The following is a 15,035-nucleotide window of genomic DNA, read 5'->3' on the forward strand; positions in this document are numbered from 1 at the left end:
TTTCTGCTGCTGACAGTTCGACTGCGGCGTGTGGTAAAACATTTGTACGGCTTGTTTTTGTTTGTCAAAGCGAACGTACGCCCCCGAAGCCGGACTGGAATACGCCTAAAACGTCGCACAAAAACAGGCTTCGCCTCAGTGGGGCAGCTAATGCGCAGGTGTCAAACATAAGGCCCGGGGGCCGGATCTGTGCAACATAAAATAAAATAAAAAAAGAGAGAAACAAAAATCTACTGACGGGAATGGATTATAAATCTGATATGGTTTGTAATACATATTACCTTATTGCTTGTGTTATGTTATAAAAAAAAATACATAGGAAGAGGACGTTGAAAAAAAAAAAAGCATAGTAAATTGCAATCGCTGTATGGGAGGGTGGGGGCTTTCGCAATTATATTATATTCCAAAATTGTTCAGCCCTTTTCAATAATACAGCAACAGTTTGACAGATTTTTCCTCAACGACTGTTGCCAAATGCAAACAACTTGGAGGTTAAACAGACACAAAAACATGTTCCATTTGGGAGTTCTTTCAGTGCCTCCACTGTGCTTTCTCACCACATCTAATAAAAGAGAAATTAGAGTTCATTTGAGTCATTGTCCAATAACTCACCGACACTTTCATTTGTGCTTCTTATCGCAACCTTTCAAATGAACCTCAAATGAGACTGCGGGCCAGGAGAAATGAAGAAAAAGGAAGGGAGGGAATTGAAGAAGATGATTTTCCCCCATCTGTCCCCATTTCCTCCAGCTCTTTTTATAAACACACCATAGGGCTCCTCCCATTAGCACCACTGACCTTTTGACCCCCCCCCCTTTGCGTTGGCGCTCAGAGCTGCGAGTGTTTCCTACGTGGCCGGCGGTCTGCGCCCTCGGGGCCGTGTCATGCCTTCTGCCGCCCTTCAACGGAAGGGACCAAAAAAAGTCAGCGTTGAATAAAAGACAGAGCGAAGAAGGCGCACTTAATTAAATAAGGTGTGAGAGGGGGGGTTAAGAAAGAGCATAAAATTGAAAATATTATTAGTAATCCGACCCGCCTTCGAGCCCCTCATCCAGCGCAGCGAGAACAGGTTGCAGGCCCATCTTTAACGTGCCAGATGGTTCCACATTGACAAATCAATTAGGCTCCGCCTCATCATCACGGGGACCGGGAGGGGAGGAGGGGGGGAGAGGGGGGCTGCGAAGGCGAGTCGCCCCCGCCACCCTGGGGTCTACTCGGTCAACCACTCCTCCGCCTGGCTTCGCCTTAATCGCCACCCCCACCTAATGCATCCCACAAAGCTTAGCCTGGGCGACAGGGTGAGAGGAGGCATGGAGCAAAAAATAAATAAAAAAATAAAGAATAAAGAAACTGGCAAGACATGAATCACCTGGGCGACTTTCATGCTGATGCACCAACGGAGAAGAAAGTGGCAAAGAAAATTGAGCTTGGAAGACATTTGCCAAGAAGCGCTACTCCTGAGTGGAGGTGGTTGAGGAGGTAGGAGGATAAATCCAGGGAAACTCAGTCAAGTTTGGATGGAAGTGAATGCATGCGCTTCACTACCCCCTAGTGGAACAACAGAAGCACGACAAGGTGGGAGTTGCTGGAGATGTACCTAACGCGGAATTCTCACATTCAAACAACATCAAGACAACTTCAAAGAAGAAATAAAAAGTCTTCATTAGGCTCCATCTTGGTATGTTGTTGTGAATTGAGGAGTTTCATACATAAAAGCAGTGCTTTGGCACTACATCAAAGTGAGTTCAGAAAAACAAAGAGGTATTGGTATTATCTCAGTGCCAAGAAACTATGTTGAAGGGAACTGAGAAACATCATTTAGACAAAAATGAGTGCTTGGCCGCCATCTTGGTGCAAAGCAGCTATGATGAAGTGAGTTGAGGAGTTTCATTTGGGCAAAAGTAGTGCTTAGGCGCCATCTCTATATAAAGGAAGTGAGTTCGGGAGTTTTATTTAGACAAAAGTAGTGATTTACTGTCATTTTGGTACCAAAAAAACAAAAAAAAGAGTTGTGGACTTTAGACAAAAGTAGTGCTTTGCCACCATCTGGTAAACATCTTTGATGAAGTGAGTTGAGGCATTTCATTCAAACAAAAGTAGAGGCAATTTAGACAGAAGTAGTTACTTTGCTGCCATCTTGTGTCAAAAACCTTTTTCGGAAGAGCTTCAACTACTCTCAGGTCCCTATCAGTGTAGTTTGAACATTTTATAAAGTTCATGTTCAAAGTATGATGTCATCAAAAAGTAGCATACGCGGAGAGTCTTGTTCCCCTTTAATACTTTGGATTGAGCAAAAAACAAAACAAAACAAAACAAAAACGACCAATACGGAGGTTTCACTGTTTTTTGTGTCATATCACAAATCTTTTAAATCCAACCGCAAACGCTCCAAGTGGGAGCCCGGAGGGAGCGGAAGGTGGGAGGCAGGTTTATCGGCAAGGGGAGGGGTGACGGCGAGAGCTGTGTGGGTGCCCTCCTGGCTCGACTCGATCCCCGCGTCTTTTTTTATTTCTTATTTTTTTAAACTCATGCAGTCTGGGGGCAGCAACAAGCGAGAAGGCGAGAGCCGCCGCCGCCGAGACCCCTGGGGAGAGATTAGCGCTGACAGCACAACAAAGAAGAAGGATGCCAGCGGCCCTCCGGCTTCTTCCGCAAATTCAAATGTAATGTATGGCTTGAAGCGCGCCAAGGAGGATCAACATAATATACGATCGACCCACTTTGCGGTGCGCTCCTTTGGCAGTGATGTAAAAGCGATTTATGCCCATAAAAGTGTGCCGGCTAATTAAGTAAGATGTTGGCACGGGCGCAAATCCAATGAGCTTATTTGAGCGCTGGCGAAGAAGGCGAGTCCGCCCTCTCAGAGGTTTACCTGCAGCGAGGAAAAGGAAAACTTTGTTTGATTTCACATCACAACTCTCATCCCAAGACGTTCCATGTCACACTGGTGTCTTGAGCCTTTAATTCCGTTTGGATGTCATTTGTTTGGGGGCCAAGTCCTTCTCCCCAGCCCGATTGGGGTGGTCTGTGTTGTAATTATGCTCAGACGGCGGTGTTAAAGAGGTCCTAATTAGAGCTTCAGAAGGGGGAGGCGGCACTGGGGAGGACATGCGCCGTTATCATTCTTTGGCTAACAGTGCTAACGAGACAAAATGGTGGGAAGGTGTAGTGAGAAACTACAACAGGACAGCCACTTAAGGGCCCCTTCCTAGATATTGCTAGCTGGTAGCTAAATAGTGGTAGTGATATCGTTTCAGTATATCATCGATAGAACTGGAAGCCCCGCACACATAGCAATGACACGTCGACCTTCAGGAATCCCCCTAAACGGGCCCAACTATCAGCAGGCTTGTTTTACGTGTGCTTTGATCCTCCATCTTTAAGGATACTTAAAGTTCATATTTTGTCTTGATTATTTCTCATGTACAATAGCTTCAGAAACACATTTCGCCACTTGATGTCGCCTGGAAATGACATCACGTGTGCTCAGGTAACAACCAATCATGGGTCACTTTACAATGTCACATGACCAAACCCTGAGCACCTGTGTTGTCATTTCCAAGCGACAGAGGTGGTAAATCCAGGTCCAGAAAGTAAAAACCCTGCTACAGTTTTGGCTTTAGCCCCTTGTGTTCGTAAGCTAGGTACCTAGCAGGTAAACGAGCACCCGAGGAGCTAGCTAGGGAGCCCGCTAGCTAGCACCTGGCGCTAAAGCCAAACTGTGGCAGGGTTTTTACTTGCTTGACCTGGATTTGCCACCTCTGCCAGTCGACAACAAATGTCAAAATGTGTTCTTAATTAAAGGGGCTACTTGTACATGAAAAATAATGAAGCTATCCAATTAATTGTAGACAATATAGACCATATAGCCAAGAATCACTTTAAATGTTACGCTTCTCTTTTATTCTTTTCGCGGTCTCTGGCCGTAACTTTACTGGCCACAACTACGGCTTATCGGGGCTATTTTTCCATGTTTTCTTTTCTTTTCAGGCAGGAACGAGCCACTGCTGAACGTTTGATGAGCCGCAACTGAACGTCTGCCAGACGCCGCATTTACGTGTCCAAACCACAGGTGCCTTCCGATCAGCGCCGTTACTCTTGAAAGTCCTCCTCAATCCCCCTATCCCGACCCCAAATTTCAGGTCTGGCTCTGTTTTGACTGGCCGGCCCGCCTCAGAATCAACAAACGTGTCGGATCTCGTGCCGCCGTTCCAACGGCAAAAAAGGAGGGCCCTCACAATTTCCAAATGAGAAAACAATTAGATCATTTGTATAATTCATGGGCGCGACCGCAGCCTGGGCGCGGGGAGGCTAAGAGCGTTTGAAGTGCTCCATATGCTCACGGTGGTTTCCCGGCCCGATGCTGGCGCTGGCTCGGCCCGCTGGTCGGAGGCTGAGGTGCGGGCAGGTAATGTGAACATGCCATTATGGGGCATGAAAGATTAATGGCGGCCCCCGTCCCTCCTGCCTTATTTGCAGGTGGGCTCTCGCCAAAGTGGCTGCGTGAAGAGACAAAATGGTCGGGAGGTTTTAACCGCTCAGCGATTAAGAGCTCGATACCTTCGCCGCTGCCTTTTAAAGCATGAGTCAGAGGCTGCGGCTTCACCCGAAGAGGAGAAGGTGGTTGATTGAAAAAGATTTCAAAGTGCAAGAAAGCCATCAGATGTATTAAAAAGTTTCCCTACCTGTACGTACTAAAACAATCAATCAATGGAGTTTATTTTAATGATGCAGAATATTAATGCTTAAGACAAGCAGGAAGCAGCTAATGTTTAATTACTGATTCTTGTATACTGTAAGTCTGTTTGAGGGTCACATGTCAAGGACCTAGTCAGTTAACTTATTGACTGGAGTGCCACCATGTTTCTTCCCCAATATTCTCGTCAGGCCCGAGCGCACGGCAAACCACCGTACAGGCTGCGTTGTTGCACGCACGCACGCACGCCGGCGCATGCAAGTGTTCCAAATGTCAGGCCGGCTCCTCGTTGTTATTAACGAGCTTCAGGCGGCAGGAGTGGATCATTTTCCATGGAAATCCAATGCATTTTAAATAGCAGTGGATCAACATTCCAGGACAGGATTTACATAAGGTAATTGCGAGGTGCTGAGAGTACCTCTTCGCCGCCAGTGGATTTCTTTCCCTTTCTTACCTTCACTAATGCAATCAAGTCCATTAAGTAGGCAATAAATACAAAGCTAGACTGTATCAGCGCTCTGTGACGGATAATGCTTCCTCTTCATGCTATCTATTTATTTATCCGAGACAGTTACGGCTGCTTTTTAAAGGAGAAGGGCCGTACCTTTTCTTGCACTTCACTTGCTTCTTTGTGATGTGTATTTTTCTTCTTCCTCGTGATGCTTCAGTACACATTTTCTGATAGAGCCAAACAAGAGAATGGGGATTCTTCAAAGAATGGCTTTTTCTATGACAAACATAAAACTGATAGATGAGTCATGGTTTTTAAAGCTCAAATATGCCTATAAAAATGTGCAAAAAGGTTTATATGACTAACATCCATCAATGTTACTTTCCATTGTTATGTTAGCATTAAGACTTGTTTGAATATGTTGGTGTATACAATTGTTTACTCTTTTGTTTTAGGTGTCAGTTTTATATAAATTTTTAACTGGGAGTGAACAAATGCTGTCTTTAAAAAGTGTGTTTTAATCATCTTATTGGCTAAGCTAACTTTCCATATACTGTGTACAAACAATTAAAATGTTAGCAATTGCAATTGGCAAACTAATTGACTATTATGATCTTCAAGCTTAGGGTTAGTTTATTTCATAATTTACTGAGGCTATTTATTATATACAATACGCAAGGTGGACGTTCTTCAGTACATCACGCAAAGCCCATACAAATGGAGAGCTAAGTGAGGCTTTTCTCCAAGGGCCTAAAAGCAAGCAGCTTTGCTCAGCACTCCAACAAAGCTGCTGGTGCTTAATCAAAGCTGGCATACTGGCAATTACCTAATTAGACATCAATTAATCTGCAGCCTTCAGGTCGGCAGCCACGAATGACCTGTGGAGGAATGACAAAAAATGTTAGCACGGAGATTAATGGAAGCAGAGTGGCAGAGGTTGCCATACATTTCAGAAATATCAAGAAATATACTAAAGTGCTTTTCATAATTAACAGGTAGGAAAATAATTGATTTCGACAAGACTCCGCTCAATAACCAAGATATTAGTGTTGAGTAGATTAATTCAATTATGTAATTAAGGGGGAGAGGGAGATTGAAGCTTTAGAGTTGATTGAAGTCGAGCGGCAGACTCACCTTTGTGTCTTTTACATTTATGGTCTCCATCCAACATCCACGCCAAGCTTTTATCACAGAGACAGGAAATGCACGGGAGACTCATTTCATTTTTATTTTTTTTATTTTATTTTATTATTATTTTTTTTATTAGACAGAGCAATTCCACAAACAGCAGTTAACCTGAAAAATTACATTCAAATGTGCAGCTGATCACAAGTAAACACTGCAGGAACAGAAGGAGCTGTCATTTTTTCTTTCACAATCTGCATTTAAATCATCTTTTAATTCAACAAACTGGAAAATCAACGATACACCAAACCTCAGTCACTAGAACACTTTGTAACAACTAGCTTGCGTCAGAGTCGATGAGCTCTGAAACGTTTTGAAAGGCTTTCACCCACCCACTGCCATACATCGGACCATGAAACACTGTATCGTCCCCCTTGTTGGAATATTTGTCACTAGCTTAGCGGCGGTTCTTCACCACACAACGCAACGTTGCAACTGTGGTTGAAAAGCGACCGCGGGACCTCCGAGATGCATCCTGCCACAGGACTAACTGAACTCACATATTTGAGTTCAAAACAGACCGCGCAGACTTGCAACCGAAGCACGTTGACACGACGACACGACATATTTCTGTACAAAGTGGCAAGACAAAAGATGCTTCTGTGCAGGTTTTTAACTCACCCATCAACGAACACTGTTGAGTTAACACTTAAAGGGTGAGGGTGGGGGAGATGGGGCACAATGTGAAACACTGCTCCAGTTCTTCCAAGTGCAAAAAACAGAAATAACAATAACAAAAAAAAAACAAAAAAAAAAAACATCTTCCCATTTACAAAACACTGATTATGGCATAACTGGCGTCACGAACGAAGCGCCACAACAAAGAAGACCAACATATTTCAGGCAACATCACGAGGTTTGCGTTTGCCTTTAACGCCACCGGAGCAGCTTCCTATAACGTTCCCCTACACAAGGAGGTTTTATAGGATTCAGTGACTGCGGCACCAATAAAGAAATAAACAACAACAACAACAAAAAAAAGACCTGAATACTCAAATTTGTCAAATCAAAAGAGGTCATCTGTAAGGGTGTCATCCCTCCGCAAAGAAACGGCAGCTGGAAAAGTGAGGGCCCTGTTGCCCTTGAAATAAAGTCATCTCCATAAAACTGGTAAGTGCAATAAACGTGTCATGCTTATGTAAACGGTCATGTCAACGAGGAGATGAACTCAGCTGCCAGTTCAATCAAAAATAATAACAAAAAAAAAGAAAGGAAAAAAAAAAAAAAAAGAGGCAAAAAGTCTGGAGCCCTTTCCCGTCTACCTGCCAAAGATGCTTTCGTACTCCAGCAGTATGAGCTCCACTATCTGGTTCTGGTAGACCATGTGGACCGCGATGTTGCCCGTCTCCGTCTCGGGCCGGAGGAGCGTGGGTCCAAAAACGATGGCCACGCCCTGTGTGGTCATGCGGTTGGCTTCGCCGTGGTCTATCACCCTGCGTGGGAGGGAGGAGACGAGTGAGGGTTTCGTTTACCGAACGATTCTGCTTTTGGGGGGGGTTTCATCTACAAAAACAAGATTACAAGCACTACAGTTTCAACACTGAGCGTGAAGACGAGCCTCGGAACACCGTTGACGCTCCGGGCGAGAGTAGAGCAATAATAGTGGTTTTTAAATAGAAGCTACATCCTTCCGTGCAAGATGCACAAAACAATAACATATTTATGGAGGAGAGAAAATAAGATCAAATCCGCCCGCTTGATAAAACGTAGTCCTCCGTACACTGAATGTCACGCTGTAAATTTCGCCACTTCATAGGTACTAAATTAAAGCAAATGCAGTGCCATATAAATGCAAATGGGGAAAGCGAGGCAAATGTCACTGAGAACATATGATGCCACTGCTGGTGGGTAGAAAAAAAACAAACCTGTTTATGTGCAACCTCTTTCGCACTATGGATAAGTTAATCAGCTAACCTATTGTTAACCTGAAACATCCTAACTTAAGTCATTTTAATCAGTGTTGCGCTTTATCCCCTCACAGTCAAGTTGAGATTAGCTTCAGTCAAACGATTAATGATGCAAATTGAGCTCCAAATTCTTGGAAACCGCTACTGAAATAAATGAGAGGATTTGGAAAAAAAATAAAACATGTAGATTATATTTTTCACATTGAATGTGTGGGGTCATGAAAGCCAGTTGAGCATTTATGATGTGACATCCTTCAGTGCGCTCTTTGTCTATGTTGGACCTAGAAAACCGAGCCAATGAACTGTGTTAATGGTTTTGTCATTTTTTTCTTATACTAATGAACATCAACTAAAATAATAATTTTTCAAATACTCTAAGTTTTGACCTTTTAAGTATTTTTTTTAAATCAACTGTTAACTAATAGTGCTATGACCTTTACATGGATATCTCATTGTGTTGTATTTACTGATTCAAGTCATTTAAAGAAAGAGAAAGAAAGCAATATGAAAATGAAAAAAGGATCATTTTGTGTACGTCTTACCTGAGCAGGTGTTTGAAGAGGATTTGCATTGTATCGTGGTTAGGTTTTGGCAACTTCTTAATCAAGTCTTTGATTGTGTTGACTTTCTGCTTGTACTCAGAACATTCTGAAGCAAAAAGACAGGCAGCTGGTAAGGGGATTGACATGCATATAGCACCACCTTGTGGCTACATTGGAGAGACAAGGTCAGTTCAGGTGGAGTAAAATAGTCGGGTCATATTTGAAAGTTACTCACTAATTGCATTAACAAAGTCATTGAAGGATCCGTATGTGAATAGAGGTTCTGGAAGTTCCCGGAAGAACATCTTAAGTGCTCCCGTCGTGACGTGGATGTCCTCCCACTTGCTGTCATCTAGCTCTATCTTCTCATCTGATGGAGGGAAGGAAAGACGGTAATACAGAAGATGTGTGGAATAATCACATATCTAGTCCAATTTTACGTGATACAATTTTACAGCATATTTATATGTTAAAGTCATAAATGATCCAGCACTAAAATGGACTGGACACGGACACGAATCAGCAGACTGAAATCAAATAAGTATGCCATCTGGTGGTTACCGTCAGCACAACACTATTTAGTAACAATTATTTTAACCATACTGTATGTAATGTATGTGTGGACACAGGATAATCTCATTGAGGAAAAACTTACACTAATCTAATAATAGATGATCAAACCAATAAAAATGACTAGATAAACGTCTGTCTACAGATGCCTACATCGGATGAGATCTAAATTACCGTACTATAGTTAAATAAAGCAAAGAAAAAAAGTGCATCAATTGTCAAGAAAAATGATTGTGTTACTGGTCAAGTGTAGGTGTACCTACTGGTGTGTATTATATTAGTGTCGTTTTAAGAGCGGTTTTGTCCTACCATGGTTCACAGCAAAGCGAAGCTTCTGTATGACTGACAAGTTCCCGCTCACTCGATATAAGCCATCAGTACTGAGACCTACACGACAAGACAAGTGGCAAAGACATGATGCAGTCACAATGATTTGTGAGTGCTTAGACAAAAATAAATAAATAAATAAAATAAAACAACTAAATTTATTGGCAATTTATCCGTGTCACAAACGTATTTAAGAGGTCATAATAACGGCTGGTGATTTCAAATAAACATCATGTCATGGTATAATTATATATCAAATTGCATTAATTTATCCATTCTATTCATTTTGTTCGCATTTCTCTTGCTTTCAAGTTATTGTTTTGTTCTTGTGCAATCACATTTTCATCTTCACATGTTGCCATGTCAATTAAATTTGCCCTGGGCCTTCACAATCAGTAGTGATGGCCAATGTAACGTAAACTATAAATAGGGACTGCCTCTTTAACCAATCAGAACTCAAATTAGCCATCAAAGGTCCAGTGTGCGGGCCCCCGATGTCCCCATTTTTCTATTTTCTAATTGGTTGGTGAAAATCTTTTTGCAGCCAACTTGAACAAAGGACAATGAACAGATTATGTCTGTATCAACCTGCACACATGAATACATTGAATAAACAGCATCACTGGTGAGAACTCCGCATTTTCTTTCAGTTACTTATGTTTATTCTGAACTATTGCCAAATCTTACCTGTGTTCTCCACGTGGTCAATACACATTTTCACAAATTTGGGCACAGATGTGTTCTCCTGCTGGCACAGGCTGTTCAGACTGCAGCCAAAAACCTGATCTGAGGAATAGACAGAAAATTGACATTTGTAAACTCAACTCTTATCTTCATTGGAACATGTAGTTGAAAACGTAATCCCATTGGAATCTGCCGTTTTTCCTACAGTGCTCTAGTCGGGCTACCTTTGATGTAGCCTTTGTCTCTGACCGCCTGGTAAGTAGGTCGACGTATCAAAAACTTCTTGAGCTTCAGTCGAGTTTTTTTCTGGTCTGACGAGTCCATACTGGCAGAGGTCTTCATCACAACTAAAAGAAGACGTGTGTGTATTGTGAGTGCATGTTTTAACTTCAGACAACAACAGAATAGTATTAGCCTCACATTTATTCTTCTTAGACTCCCGCTGATCTTTCTCTTTGTCCTGCTTCTCAGCGCCGGGCGATTCCGGCATATCCTCTTCGATGGCCTCATCCGACTCCCATGCCTTGGGTATGAGCCAAATATTTACTATTAGATGCAGTTTGACTGGTTTCAGAAAACCACCAGTATGATTAAGTTGACCAACGTGTGTGTTAATGGCTTCGGTCAAGGTCCGGTACCAGTCCTTGATGACACTGTCAATCTCGGACTGGATCAGCAGTTCTGTCCCCTGACGCGTCTTCAGCTGAGGAACCCAAAGGTTGGATGTCAAGGGATATTCATTAAAAGTTAAGGAAATTTGTCTTTTTCGCTGAAATTTCAGGATGAGTAGTGTATGTATACTGGGCCAAAATGTCTGACTGGTACCTACCTCAATGACATGCTTCTTGCTGGACCTGTCCTTGGAAGCCCATTCCACAGAACCTCCACGCAAGTCAACAGTAAACTCTGGCTTTGACTGGTTGCCGCCAAACTTCTGAAATGCAGACGCAGTGTAAGCGATGATATCCCAGAGACGGAACCATGAGAGTACAATTATGCTACAAAGAAATAAAAATCATGACAAATAGTTAAATAACAAATAGGCATGTTTAGGATCTAAATAAGAGGGAAAATGGTTAAGATACTTCGGAAGGTATTAAAGAAGATGTTACTTGTATTGTTTTGTTAGGCAGGTAAACCAATGTTAGAAATGTTATTATGTCAAGTTAATCAGATACAAATAAATGGCCGCCACGATGACTTTTGGCACACGTACTACGTGAGTGTCATCTCTGGCTTAAATTATATTAATAAGTATGAGATGAATGACATTGAATTTACAAGGCAAAATGCCCTAATGTCATCATCACGCAGAATTTCAACATCATTCAAATAGCAATATAACCAATGTTTATTTCTCTCTCTTTTTTTTTTTGCAATACTTTGAGTGAAATTGTAGTGAGTGCTTAAATGACAGGTCAAAGTGTCTATTAAGTTAATAATTCTAGTACTGTGGTTACAGTAAATAAAATGTCTTTCATAGTAATTCATGGCTTGTTTGCCCTTATTTTTCGCGCAAGCCGAACCTATACGACTATAACATTCATGTACCGGTATAACAGACAAAACCTTTCAACTCAAGTTAGTACTGACAAAATAAGAGAAAGTGGCACACACATTGAAAGTGCTCCAATCACACCACAAGCTCTCCCAAGTTAAAAGTGCCAGATTTTTGAAAGATGCAGTTAATAATAAAACTGAACCATTAACACACAGTGAAGCACACACTAGTTTGCCGGTTAGCCAAAGTGGCGGTGATTGGAAAAAAAAGACCAGTAACAGTAGCATTTGCACTGCGATAGTTTACATAGGAGACAGCAGGACGGGGCTTGACTGATTGCTTCCAGTTGCTAAGAAGAGTGAGGAGCAGCTCGGGGATGGAGCCATTGCGGTAATAAGACTTCGGGAAGGAGGAGAGGAAAAAGCAATGAACGGAGGATGACCATATTTTTTGTACAGGTGGAAATGAAGTCTAAGTAAAGAGAGCTTGGCCAAAATCGGACCACTGAATACACACCCAGCTCATGCTTCCTCCTTGACCCTTTGCAAATAGGAGTGAGGAGCCCTGTAACACCGTCCATGAGGATGCCCAGTTCTTCCTGCATGTCAAAATCATGGGAAAATATTTAGATTACAACCAAATCATTCAGGCCTGTGCTTACAAGCTTCCTACCTGACTTTCTTCCCATTCTCTGTGATTTTGGTAACATTTAGGACCCCACACTTCTCTGATGGCTGAGGAAGAAGATTTAGCAAATCAGAATCTCAACACATGAACACGAGGCTGACACTTGAAATGAACATGGCACTGTGTTGCTGGGTTGTGGTACCTGATGCTTTGTCAAAGTATCCAAGTAGGATATAAATGTTTTGGTTGCACAATAACAAATATACAACTTCAAAGCAATTAAATTGGAGGTAGTGCTAGCGATGGTGACATGCATAAAGAATGATTCAGTGAGAGAGAAAAATGAAAAGAGCCATTTATGTTTGGATGCAAGTGAGATGATGATGGTGAGTGTGATTAAATGCAAGCTGGGATACTAACAGTTAAGGGTTGCTTAGGAGATGATGGGCAGGAGTCAGAGTCAGGAGAGCTCAGCTTGGGCGCCGGAGCACACTCCTGACAACAAGAGGCACGACATGAAGATTGTCTAGACCGTCAGGCAACTACATAAATTAATGAAGTCAGTAGGTTAGTGGGAAGAAGGAAATGGATCAGAAACCTGCAGTAGAATCAGAACATTGGGTTGCATGTCACATCATAAAGAAGAACAGAAATTTGGATTTGAGCCACACAGTTGTTAGTTCAGCTATCATATTACTTCTTCAGCTTGATTAATTGTGACGGAATCAACCACCATAGTTTCGGGATACTCAGACAGGATAAATGAATAAATATAATTTTAGTTCAGAATATAAAAACAGCCATAATCCTTTCCCTGCAACCTAATATTAAAACAATTTCGACTTGACACATACGGCACTACACAACCCTCAGGGAACCGAAAAAATAAAATACAAACTGAACATGGCCACCTTAAAAAGGGTCTTATTAAACTGAGTAGACCAGAACTTGATCATCAGCCTACTTTTATGGACTCAACGTTGTTTTAAACACATTTTACTGACATTCACAAGAGCCCTACCTTGTCGTTGAGATCAAGTACGTAAGTGCTGTGTCTCCACTTGGTGAGGATGATGGGGTCCGGCTGCTTCCTCTCCAAGCTCCGACTCTTGGGGACCTCACCAGACTGAGGGGAGATGTTGTACTGTGCGGAGAGAGGACCAGATCATAGACGGTTGTAACTCCACCGAGCGGCCCATCAGCACCTGCACCCTTGACCCTACCTCTCCCTTAGCTGTCCACAGCAGCATTGGAGAGAGGGGTCTCTCTCGCATTCTTCTACAATCACCTGTGAGGACCTCTAAACATGCCCATGTCTGAGTAACAGAGCGGACACCAGGAGAATGCGAGAACGGGGCGGCCCATTCTGATTTGCTCTTAAGCCTCCTGATTAGTCGTAGCCTGAGCCATTAATAGTCCGACAGCAGGAGTTCAATTACAAAAGCGGACCCTGTGAGCTGGCCAGACGCTCATCCACTTACATAAACAGGACTCAGATGGCACGCCAAGGAGACAAGCTTTGTTAAAGGTGATGTGATTTGAGAAGACTTTCATGTGTGTGTTGCGACGTAAACAAGAGTTAAAAAAGAAAAGAAAAAGAAAAGAACATTTGGAGCGGTAACATTAATGAAGTAATACTACCTTGGGTAATTCCCACTCAGACCTGGATCCGTCAGCAATGTAGTAGTAGGGTCGGCCTTGCTCATCAACGTGTTTTATCCACTGCAAAGAGAGTCCGCGTTTAGTACATCCACGACAGTGAACAAGGCAGCAAAGCCTGAACTGCTCAGGCAAGTGTACAAAAAGCATTACTAATATTTAATTAAAAAATACTGTATACATTTGAAACAATTTTGTTTTTGATATCGTTTAGGCCAGCAGAAAAGGACTTGCTGGAAGTGACCGGCGTCCACCACTGTTACAATGACACTGTACCTTCTCTTGTGTGTATTCAGAGACGTAAAGGGTGTGTCCATGCTCATCGAGCTCCTCCGACCAGCCTCTAAGGGGTGACCCGTACTGGCTGTCAGACTGGCTGGAATGGGTGCTGTGACAGTTTTCCTCGGGCGAATGCAGCTATAAAAACATGTATATAAAGGGAAACAGGGTTTTGGGGCATATAATAAGACCAATTCACACCTACTCAGGACAAAAACTAGGAAATTATCTCAGTATATAATGCACTGTATGTCTGTAAGAATTGTGACAGAATGGCTTGAACGTCACAATGTGAAAAGACATCTGAAACGTCAGTCCGGTGTTGCTCCAAAACAATTTAGTCGGCATTATCCAGACTCCAGAGGCATGAAGAATTGCGACAATAAGGAATAGGGAGCAAATCATCGTAAATTTGTGGCCGGATTGTTATCATCAAATAATAAAAACATTCAGTCAGCCTTAATTTGGGTTTGAGACACAGACAGTCTGACTGATCTCAGTCAATCTATTAAATGCCTGCCGGTCTATTATTATGCTAATAATGTGCTGCTTCCTATTACATAACAATGCAATGTGGCTTTTTACCACATGGAGGTGCTGTCGCATC

The 15,035-nt window shown here is 42.5% G+C and overlaps 2 protein-coding genes across 6 annotated transcripts in view; both read right to left on the reverse strand.

Moving 5' to 3' along the window:
* The window catches only part of znf438 (zinc finger protein 438), a 106,609-nt gene extending 101,258 nt beyond the window's left edge, over nt 1–5,351 (reverse strand). Inside the window, exon 1 of the mRNA XM_077508432.1 lies at nt 5,301–5,351. The gene's annotated coding sequence lies outside the window, so the exon portion shown is untranslated. The remainder of the gene's footprint in view (nt 1–5,300) is intronic.
* Nucleotides 5,352–6,362: 1,011 nt separating this feature from the next.
* LOC144009366 (rho GTPase-activating protein 12-like) overlaps nt 6,363–15,035 on the reverse strand; it is a 29,998-nt gene continuing 21,325 nt past the window's right edge. For 2 of the 5 annotated variants that reach the window (XM_077509076.1, XM_077509075.1), the window contains 15 exons: nt 14,426–14,566; nt 14,132–14,212; nt 13,512–13,634; nt 12,911–12,985; nt 12,536–12,597; nt 12,380–12,461; nt 11,192–11,296; nt 10,967–11,065; nt 10,783–10,885; nt 10,587–10,709; nt 10,366–10,464; nt 9,661–9,738; nt 9,017–9,151; nt 8,782–8,887; nt 6,363–7,765 (listed from right to left, as the gene is read on the reverse strand). In XM_077509076.1, the coding sequence (XP_077365202.1) occupies nt 7,591–7,765; nt 8,782–8,887; nt 9,017–9,151; nt 9,661–9,738; nt 10,366–10,464; nt 10,587–10,709; nt 10,783–10,885; nt 10,967–11,065; nt 11,192–11,296; nt 12,380–12,461; nt 12,536–12,597; nt 12,911–12,985; nt 13,512–13,634; nt 14,132–14,212; nt 14,426–14,566 (1,587 nt within the window). In that variant the 3' untranslated portion in view covers nt 6,363–7,590. The remainder of the gene's footprint in view (nt 7,766–8,781; nt 8,888–9,016; nt 9,152–9,660; nt 9,739–10,365; nt 10,465–10,586; nt 10,710–10,782; nt 10,886–10,966; nt 11,066–11,191; nt 11,297–12,379; nt 12,462–12,535; nt 12,598–12,910; nt 12,986–13,511; nt 13,635–14,131; nt 14,213–14,425; nt 14,567–15,035) is intronic. The other 3 variants (XM_077509077.1, XM_077509079.1, XM_077509078.1) reach the window with 3 other exon arrangements.

The sequence above is a fragment of the Festucalex cinctus genome, chromosome 20 (assembly GCF_051991245.1).
Source record: "Festucalex cinctus isolate MCC-2025b chromosome 20, RoL_Fcin_1.0, whole genome shotgun sequence".
Classification (NCBI taxonomy): Eukaryota; Metazoa; Chordata; class Actinopteri; order Syngnathiformes; family Syngnathidae; genus Festucalex; species Festucalex cinctus.